Source organism: Poecile atricapillus, chromosome Z (assembly GCF_030490865.1).
Source record: "Poecile atricapillus isolate bPoeAtr1 chromosome Z, bPoeAtr1.hap1, whole genome shotgun sequence".
NCBI lineage: Eukaryota > Metazoa > Chordata > Aves > Passeriformes > Paridae > Poecile > Poecile atricapillus.
The window spans coordinates 31,873,665-31,901,157 of NC_081289.1; the positions used below are offsets into that span (position 1 = coordinate 31,873,665).

General features: G+C 40.2%; 1 protein-coding gene across 3 annotated transcripts in view; it reads left to right on the forward strand.

Moving 5' to 3' along the window:
• LOC131572783 (transmembrane and coiled-coil domain protein 3) overlaps positions 1 to 27,493 on the forward strand; it is a 124,569-nt gene that overhangs the window by 31,251 nt on the left and 65,825 nt on the right. Inside the window, exon 1 of one of the 3 annotated variants that reach the window (XM_058826134.1) lies at positions 8,151 to 8,229. The exons of the other annotated variants lie outside the window; for them this stretch is intronic. Within the exon in view, the coding sequence (XP_058682117.1) occupies positions 8,227 to 8,229 (3 nt within the window). The 5' untranslated portion in view covers positions 8,151 to 8,226. Of the gene's footprint in view, positions 1 to 8,150; positions 8,230 to 27,493 lie in introns of those variants that run through there. 3 annotated transcript variants of the gene reach the window in all.

Sequence of the window (27,493 nt, forward strand, 5' to 3'; positions counted from 1 at the left end):
TTTTACAGACATTGTGTTGTCTATCTATACTTTTGATGGAAAATTTCTGTCAAACTTCCTTTCAATAATCACTGCTGAATATACTGTCCTTTATTTAGAGAATTACTATGGCAGTGGAAATTGTGGTAGTCTACTTTCTGAAAGAGTGGGAGTTTGAGAGCAAAGTCCCATCTCTGACGCAAAAGCGTTGCTACTGCCTGTAGCTGTTACTACTGAGAGATTGAGATACATCAGCCCAAATTCACTCCAAAGAATTTGAAGCTTTTAAATGACAACTCATTTCTCTTTCCCCAGAATATAAAGAGTGTCTGGGATAGCGATTTAGGTGCCACAAATAAAGAAAACAAGTCAGCTGGATGAACTTGGGCAACAGGGAGCAAGTAAATGCACTTTGAAATCAATGATTTACTGCATTAATTGATGCAGTCACTTAACCTCCTGCAAAAAACATGGGGACCTCACTAAAAGTGGAATGGCTGAGAAGGACTTCTTTTGGTTACAATTGTGATACCCAAAATGCTGAGATTAAAAGACAGGTTGAGCAAACAACTAATTTAGGTTGTGATCCAAACTGCACTAAAATTAATGCATGGACTGCAACTTGAAGAGAGCTGAACTGAACTTTAATAGGTAAAATAATTCACTAAACACAGAATCAGAGAATATCCCGAATTGGAAGGGACCCATGAGGATCATCAGGTCCAGTTCCTGGCCCTACGCAGGACCATCCCCAAGAGTCAAACCCTGTGCATGAGAGCATTGTCCAAAATCTTCATGATTGAAGATCTCTGTCAGGCTGGTGCTGTGATCACTGCCCTGGGGAGCCTGTTCAGTGCCCAAATGCCCTCTGGGGGAAGAACCATTTTCAAATATCCAACCTAATCCTCCCCAGACACAACATCAGGCCATTCTCTCAGGTCCTCCAGGAGTCCCTCAGATCACCATAGAGGAGACCAGTGCCTGTCCCTCCTCATCCCCTCACAAGGAAGCTGCAGACTGTAATGAGGTCTCCCTTTAGTCTCCTCCAGGCTGAACAAACCAAGTGATCTCAGCCACTTCTCATATGGCTTACCCTCGAGGCCCTTCACCATCTTCATTGCTCTCCTTTGGATGCTCTCTAGTAGTTAAATCACAAGACACTTGAGAATATTTTTCTTGCTGTTTACAAGTTTTATTTCATTTAAAAATTTCAAGCCTTTTTCTTAAATAAGTATCTGCCTATGGTGAACTGCAAATGGCTGGTGTGATTACAGCAGAGCAGCAGTAAATGAAACCTGTTCTCATCTTTCCTCAAAATTTTCAGCTTAAGATTTTTCTATGTCTGAGCCTGACCAAATATAACATACTTTTACTTTTACCTTCATTATTTTTCACATTAATATCTTGCTCAATTTCAGTTTGCTAGTTTTGGAGGAGAGACGAATCAGAGATTCAGGTGCCCTGATGCTTCTGTTTCCCCCTCCTGCTCAAAGCAGGTCCAATTAGAGCAGTTGGCTTGGGTAGGCCAATGTTGGGTTTTGAGTATCTCCAAGGATGGAGGTTCCATGGCCTTGCTGGAAATCCTGTCCGATTGCGTGGCCACAACAGATCTCTGTTGAGCAGATGGCATCCAAAAGAGCTCTGAAAAACTGTCATGATCTCGGTGGATGGACAAGTATCCTGGTTTCCTGTAGGAACAAGTAGGCACTCATCATCCTAGAGAGACCTTATGTGCAATAGATACTCCATCCTACCTAGGGATTTTTTTGATAGCCTCAGTTAGGGTTTAACTGGTATGTACACAAAGTGGTCCTGTTGGAATTTTTCAAACAGGGAGAAAACCCAGTCTCAGCGTGACCAGTGTATCTCCCATTCAGTTTTGCTAGCTAGATTTCTTTGTTGGCTGCTCCAGAGCTTGCTGTTAAGGGCTGGTCCTTTGGATCAGTGAAGAAGGTTGCACCAGATCTTTTTGTGGACATGGAGCTGTCTGATCTGACTGCTGAGTTTTTTACCTTGATCTAGTCACAGTGTCACTTCTGTGAGCATGTTTGATACTGATTTGGTAGAAAGTCAGTCTGCATGCAAGCAGGAGGGGGAACATCACCTCCTGTAGCCTTCCAGCAAACATTTGGGACTGAAGTGTGCCATGGCACGGGCCTCCCTCTCTGCTGAGCTGCAAAAATCAGTTTGAGGAGACTAGAAAAGCCCAGAGGAACAGTAAGGTCTAGGACTAGAATTAAAGGTGACTCTCTTTTTGCTGACCCCCTAGGGCTTGCTTCTTTACAAGATTTGCCCTCCTTATTACTTGAGGCTGGGCCTACTTTGAAGAGATGGGATGGCAGGTAGATGCCTCCTCCCTTCTCTGCTAGAATCTGGAAGTACTTCAGCTCACACTTGGAGGGCTAGAGGCTGCTCTTTTTCCTCTTACAGCCTCCTGGAGATGTGTCAGTAAACCATGTGCATTGTGTTGTGAGAAATATTAAATGTAGCAACTTTCATAAAAGAGTAAATATTTTTCCCTTGGTAGACATTATATGAATATTAAATAAAATATTAGCTCAACAAGTTGCATGTATTACTAGCAGCATGCATTCACATGGGTGCTCATTACACTCTGCTGGTTTTAAAGTGTCTTGTTTTTGAAAAGGTAACACTTGCTTCTTGTATTTAAATACCATTTTTAGTTTCTCAGTCTCTGGGATAATATTAGTGTTGAGACCCATAAACCAGAGGAAAAAAAGCTTTAAAAGCATGCAATCTAACATCTGCTGGTTGTTTTCCTAAAGCAAGGTCTCAATCGTGGGGATTCTTAGTTTTTAAATATACTGAAATTCTGCTGTGACTAGCCTTGCTCTGCAGCCTTGTACTTTCTATAGCCATTAAAGCCAGCCTTGCTTTTGGCCTCAAAACTTGAATGTTAATGCTGCTAATTAACTTTTGGCATGGTAAAATGGCAAGAGTATTTAGAAGGTTTTTTAGTTTTGTGTCCCTGTGTTGACTGATTAGATTGTTTGGATGTCATTAGGCTACTTATTTATAGCAAGAGTATGAGCAATGCACTACAAGCAGGGGAAGTAATTTCTGGCTGCTTAGCCAGAAGTTCAAATGTTAATTTTTGTTAGTGTTTAAATTGAATGAAAGCATAATTTTGTTCAATTCTTCAGTATTCCAAAGAAATCGATTACACAAGTGCAATTCAGGCAACAACCTGAATCTCTCCTTTTATTATACAAGTTGACAGTGCCAGTATTAGCCTGCAGGCTTCCTGACTTGTTTATGAATGTTGTACATTGCTTTGCAGTCACTTAATAATATTAAATTTCCTGAACTGGAGAGAACCTGTTCAATTATTTTTAGAACAAGAGCCCGGATATCCACAGCATGGAGGTAACAGTAATATTTTATTAAAAAAATATCCTCGGTTGAAGGATATATTTTGCAAAAGATGCCCTAAGGGAGATAGAGTTTAATCTTTCTGTTGTCTCTGGATTTTACACACATGACTGAGTTCATGATTCAACACACATGAACCATTACCACCCTCTTAACCATCCTATCCATTAAAAACCCAATACTTTCTGACAGTAAAAAAATTAGTAGCAACCCTTCACTCTTAGCAGAGATCTTATAGACTAATGTTCTTCCTGTACCAGGACTCAATAACTTTATTTCTTTTCAAGTCTAGCTCAAGAACTTGACCATTTGTATCGATTTTTACCTTGAGAACTGTGTGTAAAACTTGGGATCAGCTAGGGAATTTGTCCTGTTGGGTCATTTTGTCATGATTTAATGGCTGTGGAGCTCTTCTAGCCCCTGTGAATGGAGACTGCAGAATCTCCAGGGCCTTTATACAGTCTTCATGATTGTGGTATTTATTAGAAATGGTATTTGGCTGCTCAACGGCCTGCAACTGAGATAGGAGCAGAGTATCAGCCCCTGTAGTATCATTTTGGGTTTGCATCTCCTGTTTCTACCCTAGCAGCCAGGGCATTGTTCATGGAACTTTTCTAGTCCCTGCAGTTTTCTGCCCTTCCATGCTCAAAATATATTTTGGGTCCAGCTTCAAGCCCAGTGGGTCTAAGACTGAAGGACTACTCCTGGGCTTATCAGTGACTGAAGGAGGACATGGGTTTAATTAATCTGGTTTGCTAGATATATAGGGATATTGCTTCATGTTAAGGTAAAGATAGGTTTTATGTTTGGGTGGGGTTTTTATGAGTTACATTTCCTCTTTCTTTCTTGCCTACTAGTAATAGATGGACATGCAGATATAAGTTCTGTATGAGTACACTGAAGACCATGATGCCATCATTGATGGTCCATGCTTTGCTATTAACTGGCAGTTATCTTAAGTGTTTGAGAGTGTTCTGCAATGTTAGTATGCACCTGACAGAAGACAGTGCAGAGAATATATTTACAGGAAAAACAGCTAAAATTATTTCTAGAAAGGGAAATTTATTAAAGTGGAAAACAGATTGAAAGTACGGGTGAGCTAAGCACTACTGGCATGTTTTAGCTGTCCCTCAAATTTTCTTCATTAGGGGGTTGTGGTTTGGTGCAGGTTTGTGGTCAGAATACCAAGTAGAGCCCTCAGAAAGCAGATCAAAAATCTGTAAATCTGCTTTTAAAGCATGCAGAGAAAGGGACAACAAAATCATCCTCATTTGCTGTATCTGTAATAAATAATAAAACTGGAATGGTGCAGGATGATAAAAGGACTAAATGAACATGCTTAATAAATGCCTGTGTATAGACTTAAAAATGATTTAGTAGAAAGAGGAAAGTTCTGAGGTTTACTTTGGCTGCGATTTTGCAGTTCAGACTGGCTGATGAATATGATATGTTGGCCTTAATATTCATTTATTCAAATCATGTCAGTCATTATCTGTTCTTTTTACTCTTCCTTTTTTAGAAGAGGTGCTCATGTATTTGATCAGTTCTTAGTGAGGTGGCTCCATTTGATTTCTCAGTATGATTGCAGTTTGTGCACATCCGCAAGTAGCGATTTTGAGTTTTCCTTTTTATTGTTTCTTGTTCCAGTAAATCAGTCACAGAAGAAAATGTGAAGATCTAAGTAGCCTGCTGGGCTATCTTCAAATCAGATATCTAGCAGACTGGCCTGGAAAGAACAACACCATCTGGATATGGAAAGAACCCCTAAGATGTTTTTGCATCACAGAAAGTTATTGACAGGGTAAATGTGCAGCAGTAAAAATCTGCCAGAAATCTGTAAGCTGGTCCATGTGCTTTCCAGCAGCAGTAGGTGTTAAAACTTCCTGGACTAACAGCCTGCAGCTGTACTTTCATTAGCTCCCTGTGAATTTTAGCTCTCACTGAAGTTCAGTTCCTAGATGTTAGGACTCCTTGGGGAAAAAAAAACCAAACTCTTGTTTGATTTATCATTTTCTGTTCCCTGAAATCTGTCCCAAAAGTATTTTTTTTCAATAGATGAAACATAGTGTTTTATCCAATCTAAACTAGTGATAGCTTACAAAGTATGTGTTTAGCTATCTAAAAAAATCAGCTGTTTTAACTAAAGCTGTTGTTAAAGCCTAAAGACTAAAATTTCTGCTCATGACAGTTACCAGACTTTTCCCTAGCAGATGTTAAAACCTCTTCTAAGGAATAAGCCTTTAGAGAGTTCCATTCCACCACTAACCTAGTAGGAGTTCAGATGACACTTTAGGTTAGCATGGCAAAGGCAGTGGGTGTCACATTTAGCCTGATTACTTATTCAGTATGGATAGCCATTACTTACATGATGATGCTTGAGAATGGGCTTTGGAACAATGGGCAACTGGAATAATGTATCTGCTTTTAGCTAGAATGAGCTGCCTCATCAAGTCCACTCCTGTGATCAATGCTTTTTATTCATTTTGAGGTCTAAATCAGTATTTTAGCCCCAGTACAGCTGGTGGGACTGTTTTTTCAGAAGTTCTGTCTCTAGGCATAGAGGAAAAAGTTGATCTCATCCTTCTGATTTGAGGAAAAATTATATTGCATCCTGCTATTCACCTGCACTCTCTCAGCACACTTCAACAACTGTCTTGGATTTGGGGAACTGTAAAGGATGCTTTCAGTGTGTTCTGTTAAGCAGAACCCTTTCCAGGAGCTAACCCAATCTAAATCAAAATGTAGTGAAAGTGAAGTTGAAAGAAAAATGGCTTAAAAGGCAGCCTGTGCTGTAATCACCCTGTGAACCTTTCCCCTCTCATTTGAGTTCATTATCCTAACCTGAGGAAACTTAAAATCAGACTGAGTGCAGATGTTATCAAATACGACTCTGCATTCTGTATTCAGAGCTCTGTGCCGCCTCCTGACTCTGCTCCATTTTTAGCTTTGGAATAATGTAGCACTCTCATGATTTATTACACAAAACATTCTGGCAGCAGGAGAGGATCAAGAGTAGGTGGGGCCATTATAGCTGTTATCTAATTCCTTTTGAGTTAGAGAGTATTAAATAAAAAAATAAAAAAGGGCTCTTTTTATGTGTGCTCCAGGGTTTCCATTTTGTGTCAAAAAAGGAGTGGATTATCTAATAGCTAGTTGACCCTTCCTAAACAAAGTAAGATCCAAATGCTGGAAATCAAAAGCAAGAACTCACAGTTACCTCAGGAGGGGCAAGAGGTTTAACTGCCTTAAGTGTGACTACAAAAGAGACCCCATTCTCCCCACTCTCTGGAGGGTAGCCTGGACATCTCCCTTCCCAGCCTGTAGCCTGTGCCTGCTTTTGTGAGAGCAGAGGTTGTGCTGGAGGAAAACAGGCACTCCCTCCTGTGTCTCCTTCTACTGACTCCCACAGCAGAGTCACCCAAATCTACCTGGATCATGGTGTGAGGAAGGAGGAGATAGGTGGGAAAAAACTTATACCTTTTTAAAAAGCCTCTGCAAGCTGCATGCATAAAGGACAGCTGAACACGGGAGCATGGGAAGTACTAGTGGCTGTCAAAAACCTTGTGTTGAAGCACAGCATTGTTTTTCCCCAGTCGAGAGACAACTTGTGTGGGATGATGCAATGGGCCTTCTCATGAGAATAGGGAACAGTCATAACCCTAACCCATATCTGTGGGTTAGGTAGTAGGACCTAGGAGAGGGAAGTATCACCATCTGAAATATCCTCAGCAAGAAGATAGCGCTGCAGCCCCTCTCCTGCCTCACGTCCTCTTGTGTTGGATTTGGTGGCTTGAGGAGACTGTATCACACCAGTGAGCTGTGTACAGTACAAGTGCCAATCATGGCAGAGGGACCTGACAAAAGAGGAGTGTGAGGTAGGAGGCAGCATGAGCCTTGCACTCAGTGCAGCAAGCAAACGCTGTGTCCTCATGGTTTGGCTCATGAACCCACAGCGCCTCTCAGATGCAGCTAATGCAGAGAGCAGGAATGAACTGGCTGTGAATAATAGATCTAGAATATTTTGGAAAACTAGCACTATAAAAAATGAAAAAAAGATGAGCTGGTGGTTGCACTTCTTCAGCAAAGCTCGCTCTGCAGTGCAGAAGCAATGAAGATTTCTTTACTCTCTTGTTTGATCAAAAAGTGCATTAATAAAATTATTTGGTTTATTCTTTTGCTCATTCTGCTAGCCTGGGAACGAATGGGAGAGAGAGCTTTAGGCATCTCCAATCTGCAAGCACTCTTGTCTGTTCAACTTTAAGCTTGATTGTGTGTGACTGTGTAGGGAGAAGGAACAAAGGCTTTATTTTTCTTTCATTTGCCTTAGTAACCTTGCAATGAAAAGTCAAACCGGTGTACATATTTTTATAGGATTTTAATGTAGTTTATAAAGAAAAAGTACATAATTGGAAAAAGAGCAAACCTAGGTTCTCCTTGCAGTCTCTGGTTCCTGCAGTCTCCAGCCTGTTCAGTAATATTCAGCTATTAAAATTCATCCTGGAAACATTGCCCACATTGGTCAGAAAAAGCAGCCTTTAGTAACACTGTAAGCACCTCAAGCCCTCCTGCACCTTCTGCTCATCCTAGACAGACGGGGTGAGTGCATGTTCATGCAGTGCAAGAGGCTTTGCATTCATGCAAGAGGAGGAGTCATCATCCAGTTTTGAGGAAGGCTCTCAGGCTATCTTTAGCAGACAGACAACTGCTGGGTTGCATTTGTAGAAATAGAAACAACCTTCCAGTCTGACTTCAGTTGCTGAGGTCCTTGCTGCTTAGTCCGTGCTTTCGCTTCTCTCCGGGGATAACTCCTACAGCTGCTACAGGAAGGCAGAAACCATCTACCTCTCAGTGTTAATGGTATCTACTTAACCCTACTCACATTGCTGGGAGAAATTTATCAGTATGGTTTGCTTAGGGTTGGCTTCCTGAGTACAACTTAACTGTATTTAGATAGTGCTGTTATTTGCTTTTCCAGCCAGGACTAGGTGGTCAGCTATGGCTGCAGTCTAGGAGTTCTCTGCATGTTCAAGCACTGTAGTTTGAATTATGTCTTCTGCTCTCTTCACTTCCACAACAGCAAGCTGTGCTGTGCATGTGCTAAGCAAGTAGTAGTCAGCCTGCAGAGGTGACTGTTAACGTAGGATGGAGTATTTGTATCCTAAATGTCAGGAGTTTGGCAGTAATAACTACCAGTGATTAATTAGATGACATGAGCTGTATGTGATAATATCAGTATTTACTGGAGTTGTTGTACTTTCGAAGTTTATGAAAGATCAGAAAATAGGTTAATCAGTATTTTTGTAGTTCTTGTTTGCATCTCTTACTGTAACCACTGTTGTAGTCATGTCATCTAGTGTTAAGTAGTCATGCAAAGAGCAGGGAGGTGGACTCAATGATCCTTTTGGGTCTCTTCCAGCTGGATATTCTGTGATTCTACATAACTTACAATTATCCTTCATTTTGGAAAAACAGGGAAAGACTTGCATTTGTAGTGTTCCAGATATGTTTGTCGTGTTCCTCACTCATCTCCTGTTTTGCAGTTAGTTTTGCTAGTTTTAGTTTTCATTGGACAAGTTAGCAGTTGATTCGATTTATGACTTTAATATCATATGCTTGTGAAAAGTTAGCCAGGAGATCACTTTCACTGTTGCTGACTCAAATGCCCACAGACAGAATTCAGCCTTTGCCTGTTTTAACAAGTATTAATTTTTAAAGCAAATTAAGTCTCTAAAAGTTGTCATCTTCCTTTCTTTAAAAGTCATATGGTTTTCTTTTCTGATATAATAGCCAGGATACTTCTTACAGTAAGTGTATTCTTATTCTATTGACTGTAAGAGAAGGCAACAGAAGATTTCTTCAAAACAAGAACTTTCTTCTGGATTTAGTGACTCTTTAGATTCTGAATAGCAGTTGAGAATGCAATACCTGCCATTTCAGTGGTGCAGTTCTTTTGCAGAATAGAAGACATGACCTGAAAGTGGAACAAGTTTTATTTCTCATAATTATCCTGTGTGGTTAACTGTAACAAATATATTTTGTGGCTAGGGGAAGGCTGATTTTTGTAAAGCAAACTTAATTAGGAATAGGAAGAGTTTATGTGAGCAGCATATGCATAGAGAGGACAGAAAAGAGCTGACATTATGTGGGTAAGAGTTGGGAAAACTGAATTGGGAAACAATACCAGAAGTAGAAAACAACCAGACAAACACAATGTATTTTTGGTTATGGTTTTTATGTTGTTTGTTGGGTTTTTTTAGTTTTTTAATGTGCTGATCAGCACAATGTTGGGAGTTGGGCAACCTAGTGGGAATTACTGCTCTATTTTCGTGTATTTTGGGACTGACTGCCTGGCCCAGGGTACTCCTTGCCTAACTACAGGTATCTGAATCTTAAGCAGGGACAGGTCAGTCACCTAATAGCCAATGGCAACCAAAGGGTTTTAAATATACAAAAGCCACCAAGTAGTGATGTAAATAAGACAATTTACAGCCTGTTTAAAAGAAGATGATTTATAGCCTTTAAATTGCGTAGAAAAACACACACAAGGTAGCTCAGATGATGAGGTAAAGGGGACATGTATGACTGGTTTTCTTCTGGGACTGCAAGATATTTTTCTTACTATTGGTGTCTAAACATATCAGGCTCCAGCCCGTTGGTGAAAACCTCAGGCATCTCAGGGGTACTTTGAAAGAAGGCCTCCTGCTAATGCTTTAACTGTGCCCTCTCTTCTCTGCTCCATGGTGGGATCTCCAGGGAACATTTCCTCCCTGTTAGATATTGCTGTCATTAGTCTGTGTCAATATGTTGGCAAAATATGTGCTGCTCCTGGCAGTCTGGGGCTGTGCAGTGTCCATACAGTTTGGAGTCTGGTGGGATCTGTCCCTGCTCAGAGACAGACCCCAGGCAAACTCATTTTGTTGGTTCATTTATCCTCTTTAATAAACTGTGGTATTTAATGACTGTTGTGTTTGTTGAGCACACTGTGATGGTATATTGCACTTTTTCCTCCACTTCTGTTTCTTCAAATGCAGCTCTCCTATGGTGCCACACAAGACAGCGTCCTGAGAGGACCAGGTGATCCTGTCAGAAGACTGCGGAAACCTTAGGTTCCACAAAACGATATGTCATTATGGCCTTGTTTTAAAGATAGCCACTCAGGGATTAAATGCATGGGCTTCAGTATCTTAAGCCAATTCCTGTTCAGGTGGCTTTCATTCTTATTCAGTGTATCAGGTAGGAATAACCTGGGAAGTCAGTTCCAGAAGATGGCAGTGGTTTAACATGTTGTAGTAGTTTTCTCTGTGTGTGCCAATGGGCTGGAACACAGTGAGACTTGGGCTTGCTTCCATGTTTCATTCACTCATGGATATGTAGCTCCTCATCTGTATTAGGATCTCGGGACAAGAGAAATTGCCTCAAGTTGCATCAGGGTTGTCAGGCACTGGCACAGTGCTGCCCAGGGAAGTGGTTGACTCACCACCCCTGAAGGTATTTAAACAAATGTGTAGATGTGGCTCTTAGGGACAAGGTTCAGTGGTGGACCTGGCAGTGTCAGGGTAATGGTTGGACTTGATAATCTTGGAGGTCTTTTCCAACAAAAATGAGTCTATGATTCTAAGAGTAGAGGTTGTGCACCACACCTGTAGTAAGGGGTCTTTATCCAGCATTGTGGATGATATGCTAGTGCTCTCCTACACCTGCCCTGCAAGAAGGAATGCTGTAAGGTTTCAGTTCTTTCTTAAGTCATCCATTTGTTTTCTTTGTAGGAGATTTAAGAAACAGTGTCTCAAATCCACAAAAAAGGATCATTAACCATAATAGTGAAAAATGCAGCATGTGTTTTAAAAACATGCAGGTAAAGCGAGGCTCTGAAATCTTTGGAGAGAAACTAACCTGACTTGTGTTTGAACTTAAAAGTAATCCATTGTAATACTGTCATCATAGCAAATACTAGTGAGCAGTTGCTCTTGTCTTCCTCTGACTTAACATGGTTACTCTTGAGAACACTGAGACTGTAGCATTTACTTCCAGTTAAATTTTGTCAGTCTCTCATCTGGCTTTGGAGCCTTGTTCATGAAACTATACATCTGTTCATACCTTTGTGGGAGACAGAGATATGCTGGGTTATTTGCTAACCATCTACTACTCAAAATTGAGATTCATGTAATGATTCAAGTCACAAATAGCAGCATACTGGAAATTTTACCTTCTCCTTGAATTTACACCCCTTGGAGAATCTATGTTGAAGAGTGAATTACATTTAAGAGACCAAGATGTTGGGACACAAAGCATAAGCTGCCTGGCTGGGAAGGATGAGACTTGATTCTTGCATCTTCAGTCTATCCCAGTGGGATAAAAAAATCCTGAATGAAGGCCAATCTTACTGCAAATCATAACCAAGCCTGGGATTTGCTTCTTCTATAAACTCCTGAGGCCAGTGTTTGTTCATGAGGCTCAGAAGTCATCTCTCCACAGCAGGGATTCCTGAATGACTTCTGTGTCCCATATGGTGCAGGAGATCAGAGCTGTATGTTGTGGTGTTCACTGACTTAAAATATCTGTGCTCCAGTGAATGGGAAAACACCAAAAAATGGAGCAGTTGTTTGTCAGAAAGGCCAATGGACTGCCTCAGTACCCAGTTTAACACAAACCCTTGTGTTAATTAGGTGTTGAGTTGAGCAGGGAATGCAGTATTAACCAGACCTTTGTTGTGCTGTTATTTCTTTATACAGTTAATGTGACACCAAATCCCACAGTACAGTTCACTCCATTATTAATGGCTTCCATCACTAAACTATTTTTAGCCTTGTCAGAAAATACTTGAGAAAGGAAAGGAATCCACTGGCAGATAAATGTGAATGCTTAAACAGGGCTTTCACCACAGCAGTTTCTTACTGCCTTCATTGTTGGCTACTTTGAGTGTGTGTAGAGAAATAGCTCTGCATGACTGTGTTCTAGCTGGTGGTGTCTTCCTGTCAGAGAGAATTGGATGAGATGATATGGCACTACTGAGGGAAAAAATGCTCTTTTTTTCCTGTTAGGACAGGAAAAAAGTAGATAAGACTGAAATGATGAAGTTTCTACCTCTGACACCCACTTGCATACGTGTCTGTCTTCTGGAAAATGAAAAACCTAATGGTGTCCACCATTTTCCACCTTGTGAATTTACACGAGTCCTAAGCTGTAAAAAACACTGCTTTCTTCTTGTTTTCTGATTACAGGCTTCAGGCAGTGTTACATGTAGTTGAGATGATTTGGCCAACTGATTTTACCACTTATTAAACAGGGAGGCAGAAAGAGAGAAGTTTGTAAGAGGAATGGAGTCCACCTTTTGGAGAAATGGGATTTAGTTGATATTGCTAATAATAGTGATTTTTTGCATTTCTTGTTCCTGAAAAAATTTTTTTCTGCAGTTTTCATTATTTGAAATAATGGAAACAGAAAAGTATGGGTACTTGTGATCCTTCCAGACCATCCATCCTCACAGTCCTTTGATCCTTCTGTGTCTTCTAGATTAACAGTTTCTAGAAGGTAGTGGTAACTGTATGCACTTATAATTTATCAATATGACAGATGCTATCAAAGTGTTCAGGCTTCATTCAAAATCTCCTGTTTCTAGAGTAGTCTCAGATTATGGGGTTTTTGTTTAGTTTGGTTTTTTTATCTGTGGTAGCTCATGAAGGTACCCAAAACCTTGAAGAAATTTCATTGGATCTTTTTCTTTTAAATAACAAATGATATAAAATGACTTACTTCCTGTTTTTTCTCAGTTTTATGACTATTTCTTTTAGAGATAGGTGTGTCTCTGTTATGATGTGGGTTGGGTATCATTACCTCCAAAAACAAACCTCTGCCACACACCCTTGCTTTCATGCACTACTAAGCTGAAAGTTACACACAAGTACTTGACATGGAAAAAATAGCATACATGGCCTGAGGGGAAAAAAAGAATAATTTTTTTTCAAAATTTGGAACTAAGACTAAAGCATTTTGGTTACTTTCTTATGTCTTTTCTAGACTGGATTCCATTTCATGATCCTTTCTACAAACTGGTAGATTTTAGGTTAGAGATGTTAAGAGATAGAGAAAGCCTGCTGGATCATATTCTTCATCACTGTGAGTTCACTGTGAATTTTCCAGTGGTATTTGTGATTCTTTTCACATTGCTTCAGCAAAGGAACCCTCATCAGCTGTCTAAGGAAAGTGTCCCACATTTTGGTAGAGCTTTCTTCCCCAAGACTTATGTTCCCTCTCTCAGTTGGAACTCACTCTTAGTTACATCCTGTGCTGACAGATATTACTACACCTCATTTGGAAAACCTGAGCTGACCTTTGAGGACATGATATTTTTGCTTCTCCATGGAGTTTGTTTCTAAGTTTTATCCCCTTCCCTTTTTCAGGCTAGCACAGGTCAAGGTCTGCCCTTGCCATTTAAAAAAAACCAGTTGCCTCGTGCATTGGAGAGAGGGCGAGTTCTGCTTTGTTTTTTCAGCAATATTGCCAGAAGTGAAAATCTGCACACCAGCTATGATGCTTTCCTCTTGTATTTCCATCCTCTGTGCAGGGTGAGCTCCTAGCAGCACAGAGAGGAGAAGAAGGGATTGCACTCCCAAACTAAATGACCTGTATTCCTTCTCACAGTAGAAATAACTGCTGCTGTTACCATTGCTAATTCTAATATAACTTTTACTTGCATGTTTTAAAGAGCAGCAGTAGGATCAGGCATTAGGCTATGGCTCTGCAAAGAGAGCCACTGGATTATGTTTTGTGTTCAATGCATTGTAGCAAGCACAGCGTCTTACCCTAGACTGGAAATGCCAGTGTGTTGTAACTAATAAGATCTAACCATAATTATTTCATTACTTTAAGAGTCAGACCCTTTACTGGGGGATTTGCTAATTGACAAACATGTTGTTCAGCTCTGCATTTTTGTTAAGAAGCCTGCACCAGGCTTCTCTGTGTCTCTGTACTGAGATGGAGACTTGGCATTATTAATCATCATAATTAAAAAAATTAGACAAATATGTTGGACTTCTGAGCTTAATACCTTGTTTTAGGATTCTCTCCAATGCTGCAAGGAAGATAATGAAGGATTTCCCATGCTGGATGTAACCTGTGTCTCTAGTTGATGGAAGAGTCCCTAGGCAAAGGGAGGGTGAAACAGGGATGAGCAAAGCTTGACTTTGGCTTGACAGTCCTTGCAGGCAGGTGCATGACTGCCCTGAGTGTGCTGGTACTCTCTGCCTTGGCCACATAGACCAGCTTGCTTGTGCCAGGGGCATGCTCCCAAGCACTGAGAAGTTAGTTTTAGACTTAAACACAGCCATAATAATCTGAGAATGGAAATTCCCTTCCTTACACACATTTCTGGTGATATTTGGGGCAAGTTGTTCCTTTCTCAGTTCCTAAAGAACTATGGAAATACTAATTTTTCGCTATCATTCTATGTTTCATAGAATCACAGAGTGGTTTCCACTAGACCATATTGCTCAGAGCCTCATCCAGTCAGGCCTTGAACACTTTCAGTGTATGGGCAGGGCTGGGTTTTCCTCCCACAGGTGTTCTTTCAGGGAATTTAGAATAATTCTGCATTTTACTGGGTGAAATATTTGCTAAAGGTTCATATAACCTTTGCAAAATTGACACTTAATCCACACCAATGTCCTCTCATGGAGCTGTAAGACCATCATCATTGTCTTCAACAATGCACCTCTCAAGAGTTTTCCTCATGAGTAAGAGGGGCAGTGATTCTGCTTGAATTGCTAGGCTTGCATATGGATTGTGCTGCATTAATTTCTGGTTCCAGAAATTATTTTGAACAGCTTGGAATTTTTTTTCCCCCTGTTTTATGAATAAATCCTTCTTTGACAGAGGAACATCACTTTTCTATGTGATGTTTTTCCATCCAGTTTTTATCTCCCATTCTGATCCCAGGTTTCTATCTCTTTACATTTATTAATTGGAGTAAGTGAACACTTATTTGATGGGTTAGTTTCTGCTATTAGTGTAACCTACCACTCCAACAATAAACTGGATAGCACAGAACATTTTTTTTCACATAGGAGATATGAAGTGGAATGAAATGAGAGTAAATTGTGTCTTTTGATGTTTGTATTCCATAAATCACATTTCTTACTCTGCTAGCTATGAGTCCCCTCATGTGTTGAGAGATGATTTCTGCAGACAGCTTTGAATGTGATTTGAGGGCAGGCTATGGCCCAAGTCCTGACAACAGCTGAGGGAACACCACGCTCTCTTCTAACACTGGTCTTGGCATACAAGAAAAAATTACAATGTTAATTTTTTTTTCCCATTTCAGCAGATAGGACCACATAAATAAGTTCTGCTTATGAGAATTGCCAAGCTAAATTAATATAAATGAAGTCCCATAGATGCAAGAATGTTTGCAGGACAGTGCTCAAAAGGAAAATGGCTCTGGCTCCACTTACAAGATGGAAATATCCTACTTTGTAAAAAAAGAAAGGCTTTAATTGAAGCGTGACTTTCACTGACAAGTTCTGGTTTTGTTTTTAATATATGCCATTGTGCTCAATGAGGGGAGAGAATTTTCCACGAGCAGAATTCAAATGTATTCTTTTAAATTCATGTAATGGAAAAAGGCCTATTAAATATAATACAGAAAGGACCACTAGGCATATTTCAAATTTTAGTGGGCACAGGAAGGGGGGTAAGGTTAGCATTTCTTCATTATTTATCTACTTTTTCATATTTATGACTAGGTCCAACTGTACTCTATTTCTTTTCTAATTTTTTAGAGTGCAGGTGTAGTTACATTCTGTACAATTGATATTTTGGGGCAAATAGCAGCATTGCTGATGTCAACTGTTTGAAAACTGATACTGATCCAAAGAAAATGGCTTTCCTCATTCATCTTATATTGATTCTTGAGCTGTTGGATGTACTGAGATCCCATTTCACATTTTCTCTAGGAGAGCTAAAAACTTTCAAGTTTGGCACTGTTATTTTTCTGCTGACAGGTGATATGGTCATCTGATGACACTGGTCTGGATACTGGCCCAGAAGTTACGAGAACTGGAATAGTGTGTTGGAAGGATTTATAATAATAAGTTTACAACCCTTTAAGTGTCTGAGTAGAGATGATAATTCTGGATATCTGTCTTGGGTTGAATTGTTTGTCTAGAATTTGAGGGGGGGAAAAAGGGTTAAAGATTAAAGCAAACAGTTTGGTCCTTTCTGTTTGCTGGACTTTGACAGTAGATTGGTGGGCAGCTAGGACCTGGTGTCTTTTGAGGAAAAAGGATAAAACTTTCTGTAATGCATGACAAAAGTAGTTTTTATTCTTGAAAGGAATGAAGGATGGGGCATGTGACTGTTTTGCCTCCTATCTGACAGGCTCGGGGAAGGGGATTTGGCTCCCAAATCTGCCTTCAGACTTCCCTCTGCTCTAAAAACATGAATTCAGAAGTTAATTTCATTTCACATTTCATTAATTTCATTTAACAAATATCCATTCACCCCTTGTCCTTTGCTGGCCTATATGTTAAGAAATTACCCATCTAGTGCTGGTGAGTGTCTGTTCCTATGGGGGCAGCTAGGCATGAGATTCTGGCACCGAGAGACACAGCGTGCTGTGCTCGTGTGCCTAGCCTGGGAGGGGGGAGGGCAAAGGTGTAACTTCAATCACCAGTCCAAATGATGTTGCCCTTTTCTTTGGGCATGCAGTTACCTCTAGACCAGGTTTGAATGCAAAAGGCAGATGGGTGGGAGCCTTAATTCTGGGAAAAGCTTAAGTGTAAAAAAAATGTTTGAACAACTTGGGTGAGAGCTGACAATCACCAAGACTTCCCAAATATAAGACATGGGAATTCAGTAGGCCAGACTACTCCTGCTTTCCAGAGAACTTTGTCTCATTAGAAAATTTGTATAGAAGAACTGAGTGATCCAACTGGAAAACATATTGATTAAAGATGCATTTTGAATGTATCAAGTGCTACGAAGGTATGAAGTTCTGTGCAAAATTAAACCAAAATTGGTGAATATTTGGTGAATATGACACTGTTATTTGTGTATCTCATTTCCCCTCCTCTAAAATCATACCCTGTAATTTTCTAATGCATTTACAATAACTTTAGAAAAGCTTGATAACTGTGGGGTTCTGATGATCCAATAGTAGCGCCCTTGCAGAAATACAGGATACAGGGGCTAGAAAGTGACATTATAAAATAAGAAAAACACAGCTGGAATGTTAGACAGATAGCAATGGCAAACACCATTTTCTTCATTCAGGTGACTGCAATATTTTTTTTAACCATTGTCCTTTTTTTCCATATCCTACAGCATCCACCAGAAATACTGCTTTGGTGATATTCTCTGACCAAGTTCTGTGCAAGAGTAAGCAGAAGTCCAGGATGTGTTTTTTTTGTTCTGGGAAGCATGGTAGAGCATGGCAGGTCCTGCTCACCTAGGCAAAAGCAAGTGGCTTTTCAATGCAAATTTTATCTTGCTGCTCCCGAGAGTGAGGATGGCAGGGAGAAGTGTGGACAGCCAGAAAAAATATGTATTCCAGGATGTGCTTCCTTCTCACCCTTTGATTTTCCTATTGCTCCTCCCCTGAGAGGGCTGACCACTCTCTTGTGTTTCAGGAGCACCCTCTTTCCCTAGTTTCCTGGCAAATGCACTTGGCCATTCTTTCCCATCTTTGATTGCCCTCCAAGGTCTATTCAAGCCTCTCTTTTCATTCCCACTCCTCCCTTGCAGGGTCTCTGCCTGCCCATGGTACTCCCAGCTCTGTTCCCTTCATCTCCTATGCAAAGACTGCTAAAGGGCACTTTTAAACCTTTCCTCTTTGCATGCTGTGTCACCATGACTCAGTGCATGGTGATGCAGCTTTGTGGTAATTATGGAGCATTCTGACCTGTGCTTGCTGAAGTTCGGTTGGTAGTTAATGAGCAGCTCTGGGAAGATGATCCTTGATGTGGCAGGTGAATCTGTACTATGGGTTATTAACTGTGCTTTTGTTTTAGCCTGCCTGATCCTGTAAATGAAAATCTAGCACTGGAGCCCAGTGCTGGCCCCTAAAAATTACTGAGTAGTCTTATTTATAAGTACTTTGGCACTGGTGTTCATATCAAGGGCTATTAAAAATAATTAGGCACTGCGGCTTTGCTAATGGTTTAAGAGGTTCTCCTTGCATCTCAGTATGAGGCTGATCTGATGCAGCTATCCTCTTGATAGTATCCAAGGGTGTTTTGTCTTTCTGAGTACATCTTGTTCTGGCTCATTTCAGAAATCTGCTCTTAGCTTCAAGGTCTGCAATTGGTCTGCAATCTGTTGGTCTGTAATTAGTACCAATATTACAGTGCTATTACTGCACTGGTCTGAACTGCTGGCTATTTTTAGATATGACATTGTTCAGGTTTTTGTTGCATGGCTTATTTCTCTCCTCATCAATCAGGAGGATGCTGAAGTATAAAATAATGCTGTTTTTTAGAACAGTTAGTGCAGACTTACGGAGATACCAGTTAGCCAGTATTTACACAAAACTTATCTTTAGGTGGAGGCTGTGGTCCAGTCCCAGGCTGAAGGGCTCTGCTTGTTATCTCCTCCTGGTAGCTTGAAATGCTAAGTTCCTGCCATGCCTGTTGGCCAAGGAGTGGATTTACACTTAACCTGCAGCAAAATCAGATACTCAGCATGCAAACAAGTCATGTAGGGAGCACCCACCATAACAGAAACTGTGAGCTCTTTGTCAGTAAATTAAATACTATTAAAGTCTTACTGAGAAACAGCCAAGCTTATGCCTTATGGAGGGTAAACAACAAGAAGCTTGATTTAATGAAAATTTGGGTAGAAACTAGGACATGTGCTGTGTCTCAACCATACAGCTAATGTCTGAGTTCTCTCATATTGTATCTTCTCTTAGAACAGTACAACTTTAGCCCTCTGGTGGCAGTAGTATCATTGAGCCACAGCTAATGTTAATCACAGGTTGTTCAGCCTTTCTAAGTATGTGGCGGCTTCATATTTCAAAGATCTTCTTTGAATGCCATTAAGTTGTTTGTTTTTTTTTTTTTTCACAAATGAAGCTGGTTTGTTTTTTTCTTTCTCAGCACTATCATTAAAATTGGCTTTCTTTACACTTCTAGGTGTAAGAATTCACTAAGCCAGGTGAAGAAAAAACATGTAGCTATTGAAGATACAGTCCTTGATTCTGAAGGAGAAACTTTTAGTACTTTAAAATCCTAGAGAGCAAACCAGTCTACTTATAGATGCAGGTTGAATGAGAGGTAATTAAATCTAAATTAGAAACTCTGGCAGTTTTCATCTGCGATTTTAGAATCTTAGGAAATACTTACATAAGAAAGAAAAGGATCAGGGTGCAGAACTAGAAAAACAGAAGTCAGGAGGCTACCTACAATATGGATATTTGCTGCCTGGGCATACTAAGCAAGTCATCACAAAGTAGGATAGAAACAGGATCAGAAAACAAATGGGAATTAACCCTAAAATAAAGCTCAATCTGGGTAGAAATTTTCATGGAAAGAGAAATGCTTGAAATGTTTCATGTTGAAAAAATTCTGGGAGTGAGAGCATGGTGTTAACCAGTTATGATGTTGCAATTGTTTTTAATTCTTTTAAATATTTGATAGCATTCAGAGGTGTCAACAATAAATGAGGAGTTTTTTTTCTATAAAATGTGTTATTTTTTCAGTTATACTGGCTGGCTAATTTTTGCTTAAATCTCAGGAGTATTATGAAGCTTAATTCATTCATGTGAAAAGCTGTTTTTTAGAACCTTTAGTGCAGATTTATAAAGATACCAGTTAGTCAGTATTTATGGCTGAACATTGTGACGTTGATTCGTAAAAGCCAAACATATTCTAAGACATCTGGTGAAAATGCAGGCAGGACACTCCTGAGCACCTCCAGTTATAGCAATCATGGTCTCATTTCTCTGGGTGTGGACCTGAGCCTCCTCCTGGGGTAAATGAGAGACATTTATACCACTGTTGAGAGTGTCCTGTGATCACTCATGCAGAGGCCTGAAATACTGATGTGGTTGTTCATCAGAATGAAAAACTGTCTTTCTTCAACAAGGAACTGCAGCTAACAGAACAGAAAGCTTTATGAGGTCAGTTTTCCACTCTGATTACTGAACTCTCTGCCCTCCACAGGAAAGCAGAAGAGAAACCCTCCTACAAAATTTGGCTAATGGCTAAATTGAGGTGTAGGGGCTTTTTTGAATTAGTTTTGGAAATATCTCTTATCTTTAGGGAAATAAATAAGTTGTTACTATTAACCTTGTTAGGAAATACTGCTGCAGATAATAATCCCCTTTTAGTGCTTCATTTCTAAATGGCATAAATGTGAATTTTCTAGGCCTCAGTGAGATGTCTCTGTAATTAATATAACTTCTCATTTCCCCTACTGCACAGCCTGCTTACCTTATGTATGCTGAATCTACCAGCTTCTTTCCAAATTTCTGGAATTCATGTACACCAGCTAGAGTATTTGTATATCTATGTAGACAATGTATATGTATCCCAGCTGTCAGGTATTTCTGTACCTCATACCACCTCATCCCCAGCTCACATTGCAGCTGATTAGGGCCTGGATCAGCAATAGTGTGGCCAGCAGGACGAGGACACTGATTGTCCCTTGTGCTTGACACTGGTGAGGCCATACCTCAAATCCCATGTCCAGTTCTGGGCTCCTCTCTGCAAGAAGTACATTGAGGTGCTGGGTGTGTCCAGAGAAAAGCCATGGAGCTGTGAAGAGTCTGAGTACAAATATCATGTGAAGTGGCTGAGGGAGCTGGGGTTGTTTAGTCTGGAGTAAAGGAGGCTCAGGGGACACCTTATTGCTCCTTAAGACTATCTGAAAGGAGGGTGTAGCCAGGTGGGGACCGACTTCTTCAAAGTAAAAAGTAACAGGTTGAGAAGAAACAACCTCAAGATGCACCAGAGGAGGTTTAGATTGGATATTACAAAAAATTTCTTCAATGAAAGGGTTGTCAAACACCGGAACAACCTGCTCAGGGAAATTGTTGAGTCGCAATCCCTGGAGGTATTTAGAAGACATGTAGATGTGACACTTCGGGACAGGGTTTAATGGTGCACTTGCAGTGTTAGTTCAGTGTTTGGATGTTATGTTAAAGGTTTTTTCTAATCCAAATAACTCTATGATTCTGTGATACAGTGAGTGCCTTTGTTCCCTTTAATCTCCTTGTGTGTGCTTGGGAGGGCAGAAGAAGGACTTCACGGGTATCACATGGGCATCCTGTCCTTCCTCTCACTGGACCATGTCCTCTGCTTCCACCTGTGTGAGAAGGTGCACAGGGCAGAGACCTCTCCTGCCACATTCCTGCTGTGGCTCTGCTTTGAGCATTCAAAGTAATTTTGTGCCAGATCTTGCATTTTGGGGTCTTGGCTTTCTTGAATATTCTTGGACACCATGAGAAGGTGCTGTGTATGAGGAAACCAAGAGCCTACTGCAGTGTTTTAGAAAATGAAAGACTGGTGACTCCTGTTGGGGTACTCTAAGCTCCAGAATTGAGTACTGGGTATGGCAAGTCAGTCTACCTTTGTTCTGTGACAAAATACATTTTGGGGATTAATATTGTGCAGAGAGACAACTCCAGCTGCTTCTAATTTCCTTACTAGAAGCCCATCTGTCTAGCTGCCTGGATGTGATACAGTTGTATTACTAGTTGCACTGATTCATATTCTCTTTTTCTAATGATGCATAGAGATCTATTACCCATATGTTCTTCCCAGCGAGTGTATCTGCCCTTCATACAGCCTCTCTTGAGGGATTATTGGGAAATAGATAGGACTCCTGCAAGCAAACTACTAATCTGTGAAGAGATCCTGAGGAGGGAGCTGGGAAATTGTTTCCCTTCCCTGTGGTCTTGTGTGATATATGTGCATTTCAGTTCTCTAAATGGGTTTTCACTTCTTTTTTTATTTCTTCGTTAAGAGATGTGTCAGACATATTTTCTTCCTATTTCTTATGGCTAATATGCAACTGTGCAAGTTCTTCAGTATCCTGTCAAGACTAGAAAGTAGTGTGTTGGCTAACTCTCAGTGCAGATAAAAAAGGCTTGGGAAAAATATATTGAATATGCTTGTCCCATTTACATGAAAGCAGTGGCTGCACTCTACACTGGGGCCTCAGTTAAACTCTGAAATATGGAAAAGAATCAGGATCTGCTCATTTATGTATTTATTTCATTTGAGTTCATTTGCTACCATTTGCTGTTATTTCCACATTAGAGATGTTTGCAATGAATTGTATTCTGAGTTGCACCTTAGTTGTTTTACTAAGGACTAAGCAATGTACACACTGTCAAATGGAGCATCTCACTTCAGTCATATTATACTGTGTTTTGCTTCTTGCTGAAGGATCTTGTCTCTTCATTAGGTTTTTAAAATACTGATGTTAACCCTAAATGGGCTAGGATCGCACAATGAGAGAGAAATCCTCTCTCAGGCCATATTGCCACAGACAAAACATAAATGGGCTGAAGCTCATTGTTTTTATTGTTCAAGAGAACAACTGGCTGGATCTGCTGGACCATTTGCTTGCAGTGGCTAGAGCAGGATGGTGTGTGATGAGATCCAGATATCAGTGAGGCTTCTCACCACTACCACACAACCTTATGTCTTCTGGCTTCAATAACCTGCTGATTGCTAGATTAGAAAAATGCTTCATTATACTTGTGACTTTTAGTATCCTTGTTTTAACTGGACACATTGGCATAATGGCAAGTATCAGGACTTTCTGTACAGAAATGGAAAGTTAACATTCTTTATCTTAGTTTCCCTTGGCTAAAGCAGAACCATGACATAGAACTTACCTTTTACAATACCTGGACTTTGAATATTTATTAATTCTTATGTACATGAAACTTCGCCCTTATTCTGAGCAAATATTTTAAAATGCTTAATTCTTCCCTGATTTCATTTTTACAGTGTTCTTACCATGATAGAATCAAAGAATAAATTTCACTGGCAGTGTTGCAAGTCTCCTTATAGGTATATGTGGTTTCCAGTCAAGTAAGAGGTTACATGACACTCAGTAGGCTGGTTGGGCTGTTTTAAAAGAACTGAATTACTGTCTGAGGCACACACAGCATATCAATAAATAACACTGCTGTCTGCAGATATTTCTGGGGTTTACTGGCTCTTAGTTGATTTTGGTTTTTGTTTTGGTTTGGGTTTGTTTCTGGTTTTTTGCTTTTTGTTTCTGTATTTATTACTTGTATTTAATGAAGGAAGCAGACTCCTTAAGGCATATAGGAGTTACCAGTTTGGATCACACTGGTAGTTCACTAATTCTACTTATGATTACAGCTAAGGGCATCAGAAAAAAAGTATGGTAACATATACAGCACAGAGTGTACTTCATAACTTGTCTCCACAAAAATAAGCTTCTTAATCTTTTCTGCCTGCTTCCCTTTCCCTCTCCAATGCTGAGGATGTACTTTTTAATATTACTTTCAAATTTTCTGTTTATAAGCTGTTATTGTTCCTGGATTGTTCTCATACAGAATCATTTGTTTCCTGCTCATTCCCCTGTATGAAGCTATTTCCTAACCCTGCAGTTTAGGTTCTGACCATGTGGGTGGGCTTCAGCTGGCAGCTGATCCTCAGGGAACTGTGACAGATATATTTCTTGGATGCCCAAGAAATATCTGTGAAGGGAAGGCAAAATGTCCTTGGGACGCAACAAGACCCTGCAAGAAACCTAAGGGTAAATAGAGCCAACATAGCATAGCGAAGATACCAAATAACAAACTGGGCAGGAGGGAAACTTCTTTGTGAGTTTTGTATTCTCAGAATATAATCCTGTAAAATGACAGAATGACTCAGGCTGAGTGGAAATGCCTTTGCTGCCTGTTATTCTGTGGGAAATCCACGAGTCTCTGGTGAACATTTTCTTGCCAGCTCATGTTCACCAGTCCTTGCTGCACTACCTGTGAGAGTCAGGAGTTCACAGTGCAGTGTTGGCATATCACATCATCCAAGTGAATTTAACAGGCTCTAACGTGCTTTCACCTTGTCCAGACCATTCAACAGCTGAACACAGAGGTCACGAGCTTCTCATGCATTTTCTCAATACATCAGGTCTCTCTTCACACAGATGTCAATAGATACCAGCAATGTGTTGAAACATGTGCCATGCAGGAAGGCATCTCTGCAAGAGATGAGCTTGGATGCACTGTAGAGGCTGTGCACTTCAACTAGTCCAGCTAGGAGGGAAAAAAAATGCAGTGGAATCAGGTATTTTTGTAGATTCTTGTAAATAAACAGAATTGTATCAGTAAGCAGTAACCCAGGGCAGTGTCCTTGCTCACCCCCAACACTCTGGGTGACTCCCCAGTGCTTCCTCTGAAAGCTGCTTCTGTCACCTCCTGCTGCTCTTGTTCAACTGTGCTCAGGGTTTCTAGGTGCACAGCTGGAGAGGTGCAAGCCACCCCTCCAGAATTCCGTGCTGGACTATCACTCATACAAACGTTTCTGGCCAAAGCATTTCTCTGCAGATCTTTACCATTCAACAGCCTCTGGCCTTCCTCAGTCTGCAGTGGGAGGAGGGATGAATACATGCATCTCTGTCAACAAACATCTGTCAAGTTTGCAGGTCCCCAGGGGAGCACTGTGTCACTTTAGCCTCCTTCATGTTTTTTTACATTGATGTGAATTTTGGATTTTCTGGGTTTTCTTTTAATCCTCCTGGGAGATTAACTACTTGCTCATAGAGAGAAGTGATACTACTGTCCTCCCACTGGTTTTGTGGACAGTGTAGAAGTTTCTTCTGAATTTATCTGGAAGATTGCCACTTGCAGCCATAAATACTTTAAGCTAATTGCTTTACAAACACCTGACTTTATTAAATTCAATAAAAACTTTTCAGGTTTTTATAAATTGATAAAAAAATTATTAATTTTATGCATTTCTCATCACTGTTATGGAGACTACTCTAAAAACATGAAAAGTATGTGCATCTGTCAGAGTTTTGGTTTTATTAGAAAGGTTGAGTATTATTTGTTGAAACAGGAGATTTGTGGACACTCATTAGAAACTCACTGAAAGGTTAAATAAACTTGAGCACACTTTGCATTTCCATTTCCCCCCTGCTCTTTCCTGACTGGTAGAAGAGATGGATGTTATTTCCCAGAGAGGGATATCTTGTAGATGAATCCCTTTAGAAATATTTTAGAATAGAACTGTGTCTTACAGTGTCTTATATAACTATTTTTCATAAATATACAAGAGTCTGCTTTCATCTTTGCTAAATATATTTTCTAGTGTCTGTTATGGTGTTGCTAAAAGCTATTTTCATTTAAATGGCCTTAAATGAGGCAATTTGTATAATGACTGGAGAGCAAGAAAACCAAAACAATCTGCCATTAATACATTCCCCAGACACATTCATATAACCTAAAGATATTTCAAGGATCTAGTTAGATTTGGCATATTTTAGTTAGAAGCTTAACGTTGATCTGTATTCATATCACAATTAACTTGGACTGCTACTAATGAATTCTCTAAATAGATTTTTGTGCAGGTTGTTTCTACCTAATGGCTGGGAGCAGGAGAGTGCTGGGGAACTAGACACACAGTTGTAGTAATAATAATGTCTGCGACTAATTACCTCTTAGGGCTTGATTTTGTCAACTGTTTTGTTTCCATCAGCTTCACTGATTTTTTTTATTTTTTTTATTTTTTACCAGAATCAGAGCCAGAAAATATGTAAGCAATCAAGTTGGTTTGCTTTTGAAAAGCATCATCTATTGGTCATGTCCAGCCTGTGCTGAGGCAATGGTATCTTGGGCTGCTGTAGAGAGAGTTCAGTTCCTGCTGTAGTTGAACTTTTTGATTTGAGTGAGTTGTTTCTGCCAAGATACTCCAAAACATCGATTAATTTTTAGCTATATCAAAGCTTGGGGGAAGGATGTACAACTTCTTCAATCCAGCGTTTAGCTGTGTTATGTCTTCTCTGCCAATTTTTGTACATAGCAGCCACGAATCAGACCTTCCTAAGTAATGAGATTAAAAACAGTGGATTTTTTCTCCTTGCCCTCTGTTTTATGAGGTGTAAGATGACATTCATGACAGTTTTTAGCTTTGTAATCATAAATTTACACTATTAAAGAATATAGAAGTTGACAATATCACTTGGTTTTATCATTACGGGACTGGGAGCTTTGAGAAGCACTAAATGTCAGGAAATTTGGCTAAAATCATGATAGTTGCTAGGGCTGTGATGGGACAGTAAAGCCCTCCCTTGGTTCTGTGTGCAGGCCTGCAGGAAGGCTTACACACCTCTCCTAGTGATATCAAGAGATTAAAGCCTGTCAAGTGATTAAGGCCTACTGACCTAAGAACACAGGAGGGCACAAGCCAGAAGTGACAGACAAGTAAATGACACTAAGGAGACACACACCATGAGCATGGTCCCCTAGGAAAGGCTGTGTGGGATCCCAGCCACTGCTTACTCATATCTCTCTAGTGGTTAGCTGTGCATGGAGGGGGAGTTGAGGAAGCTGCCAACTTCTCAGCTGTACACAATCCCTGCCAAAAATGGATTACTTAGCCCATGTGCAGCTGCACTGCAGAGACAGCTGGTGCCATGAGGACTCTTACTCCAGGTGTAGGAAAGGTCATGGTCTGACCTAACCTTTGTCTGGACAGAAGTGCAGTGTTTATCTTTCCTTCAAGAAAACAGAAGAAAGTAGTACCTGAATGTCCTCTATGGTAGCAAGCATAAGGATTTACTTGTTCTTCATGGAGAAATGTGCAATGTTAGGAAAACTCTGTTTACAAGACAGAGCTCCTGGTGGCATTCAGAGAGTTCTCACCTGCTTGTTGAAGTGACTGCAGTCTGAGTTATGGGTGCACAAGAATAAAATCTAAAATTAGTAATAGTGGTTTGTAGTTGCACATTCTGACCCACTCAAGTTTTCATAGCTGCCTATGATAAGAAATTAAAACCAAAGGGATGCTGTTAACATTGTATAATTCTTATGCAATGGCCAAATAAGAGAATGATTGATTGATTGATTGATTAATTGATTGATTGGAGAAAATGTCAAGAGAAAAATTACTCTTGCATTCCACAGAAATAAAGTAGAATG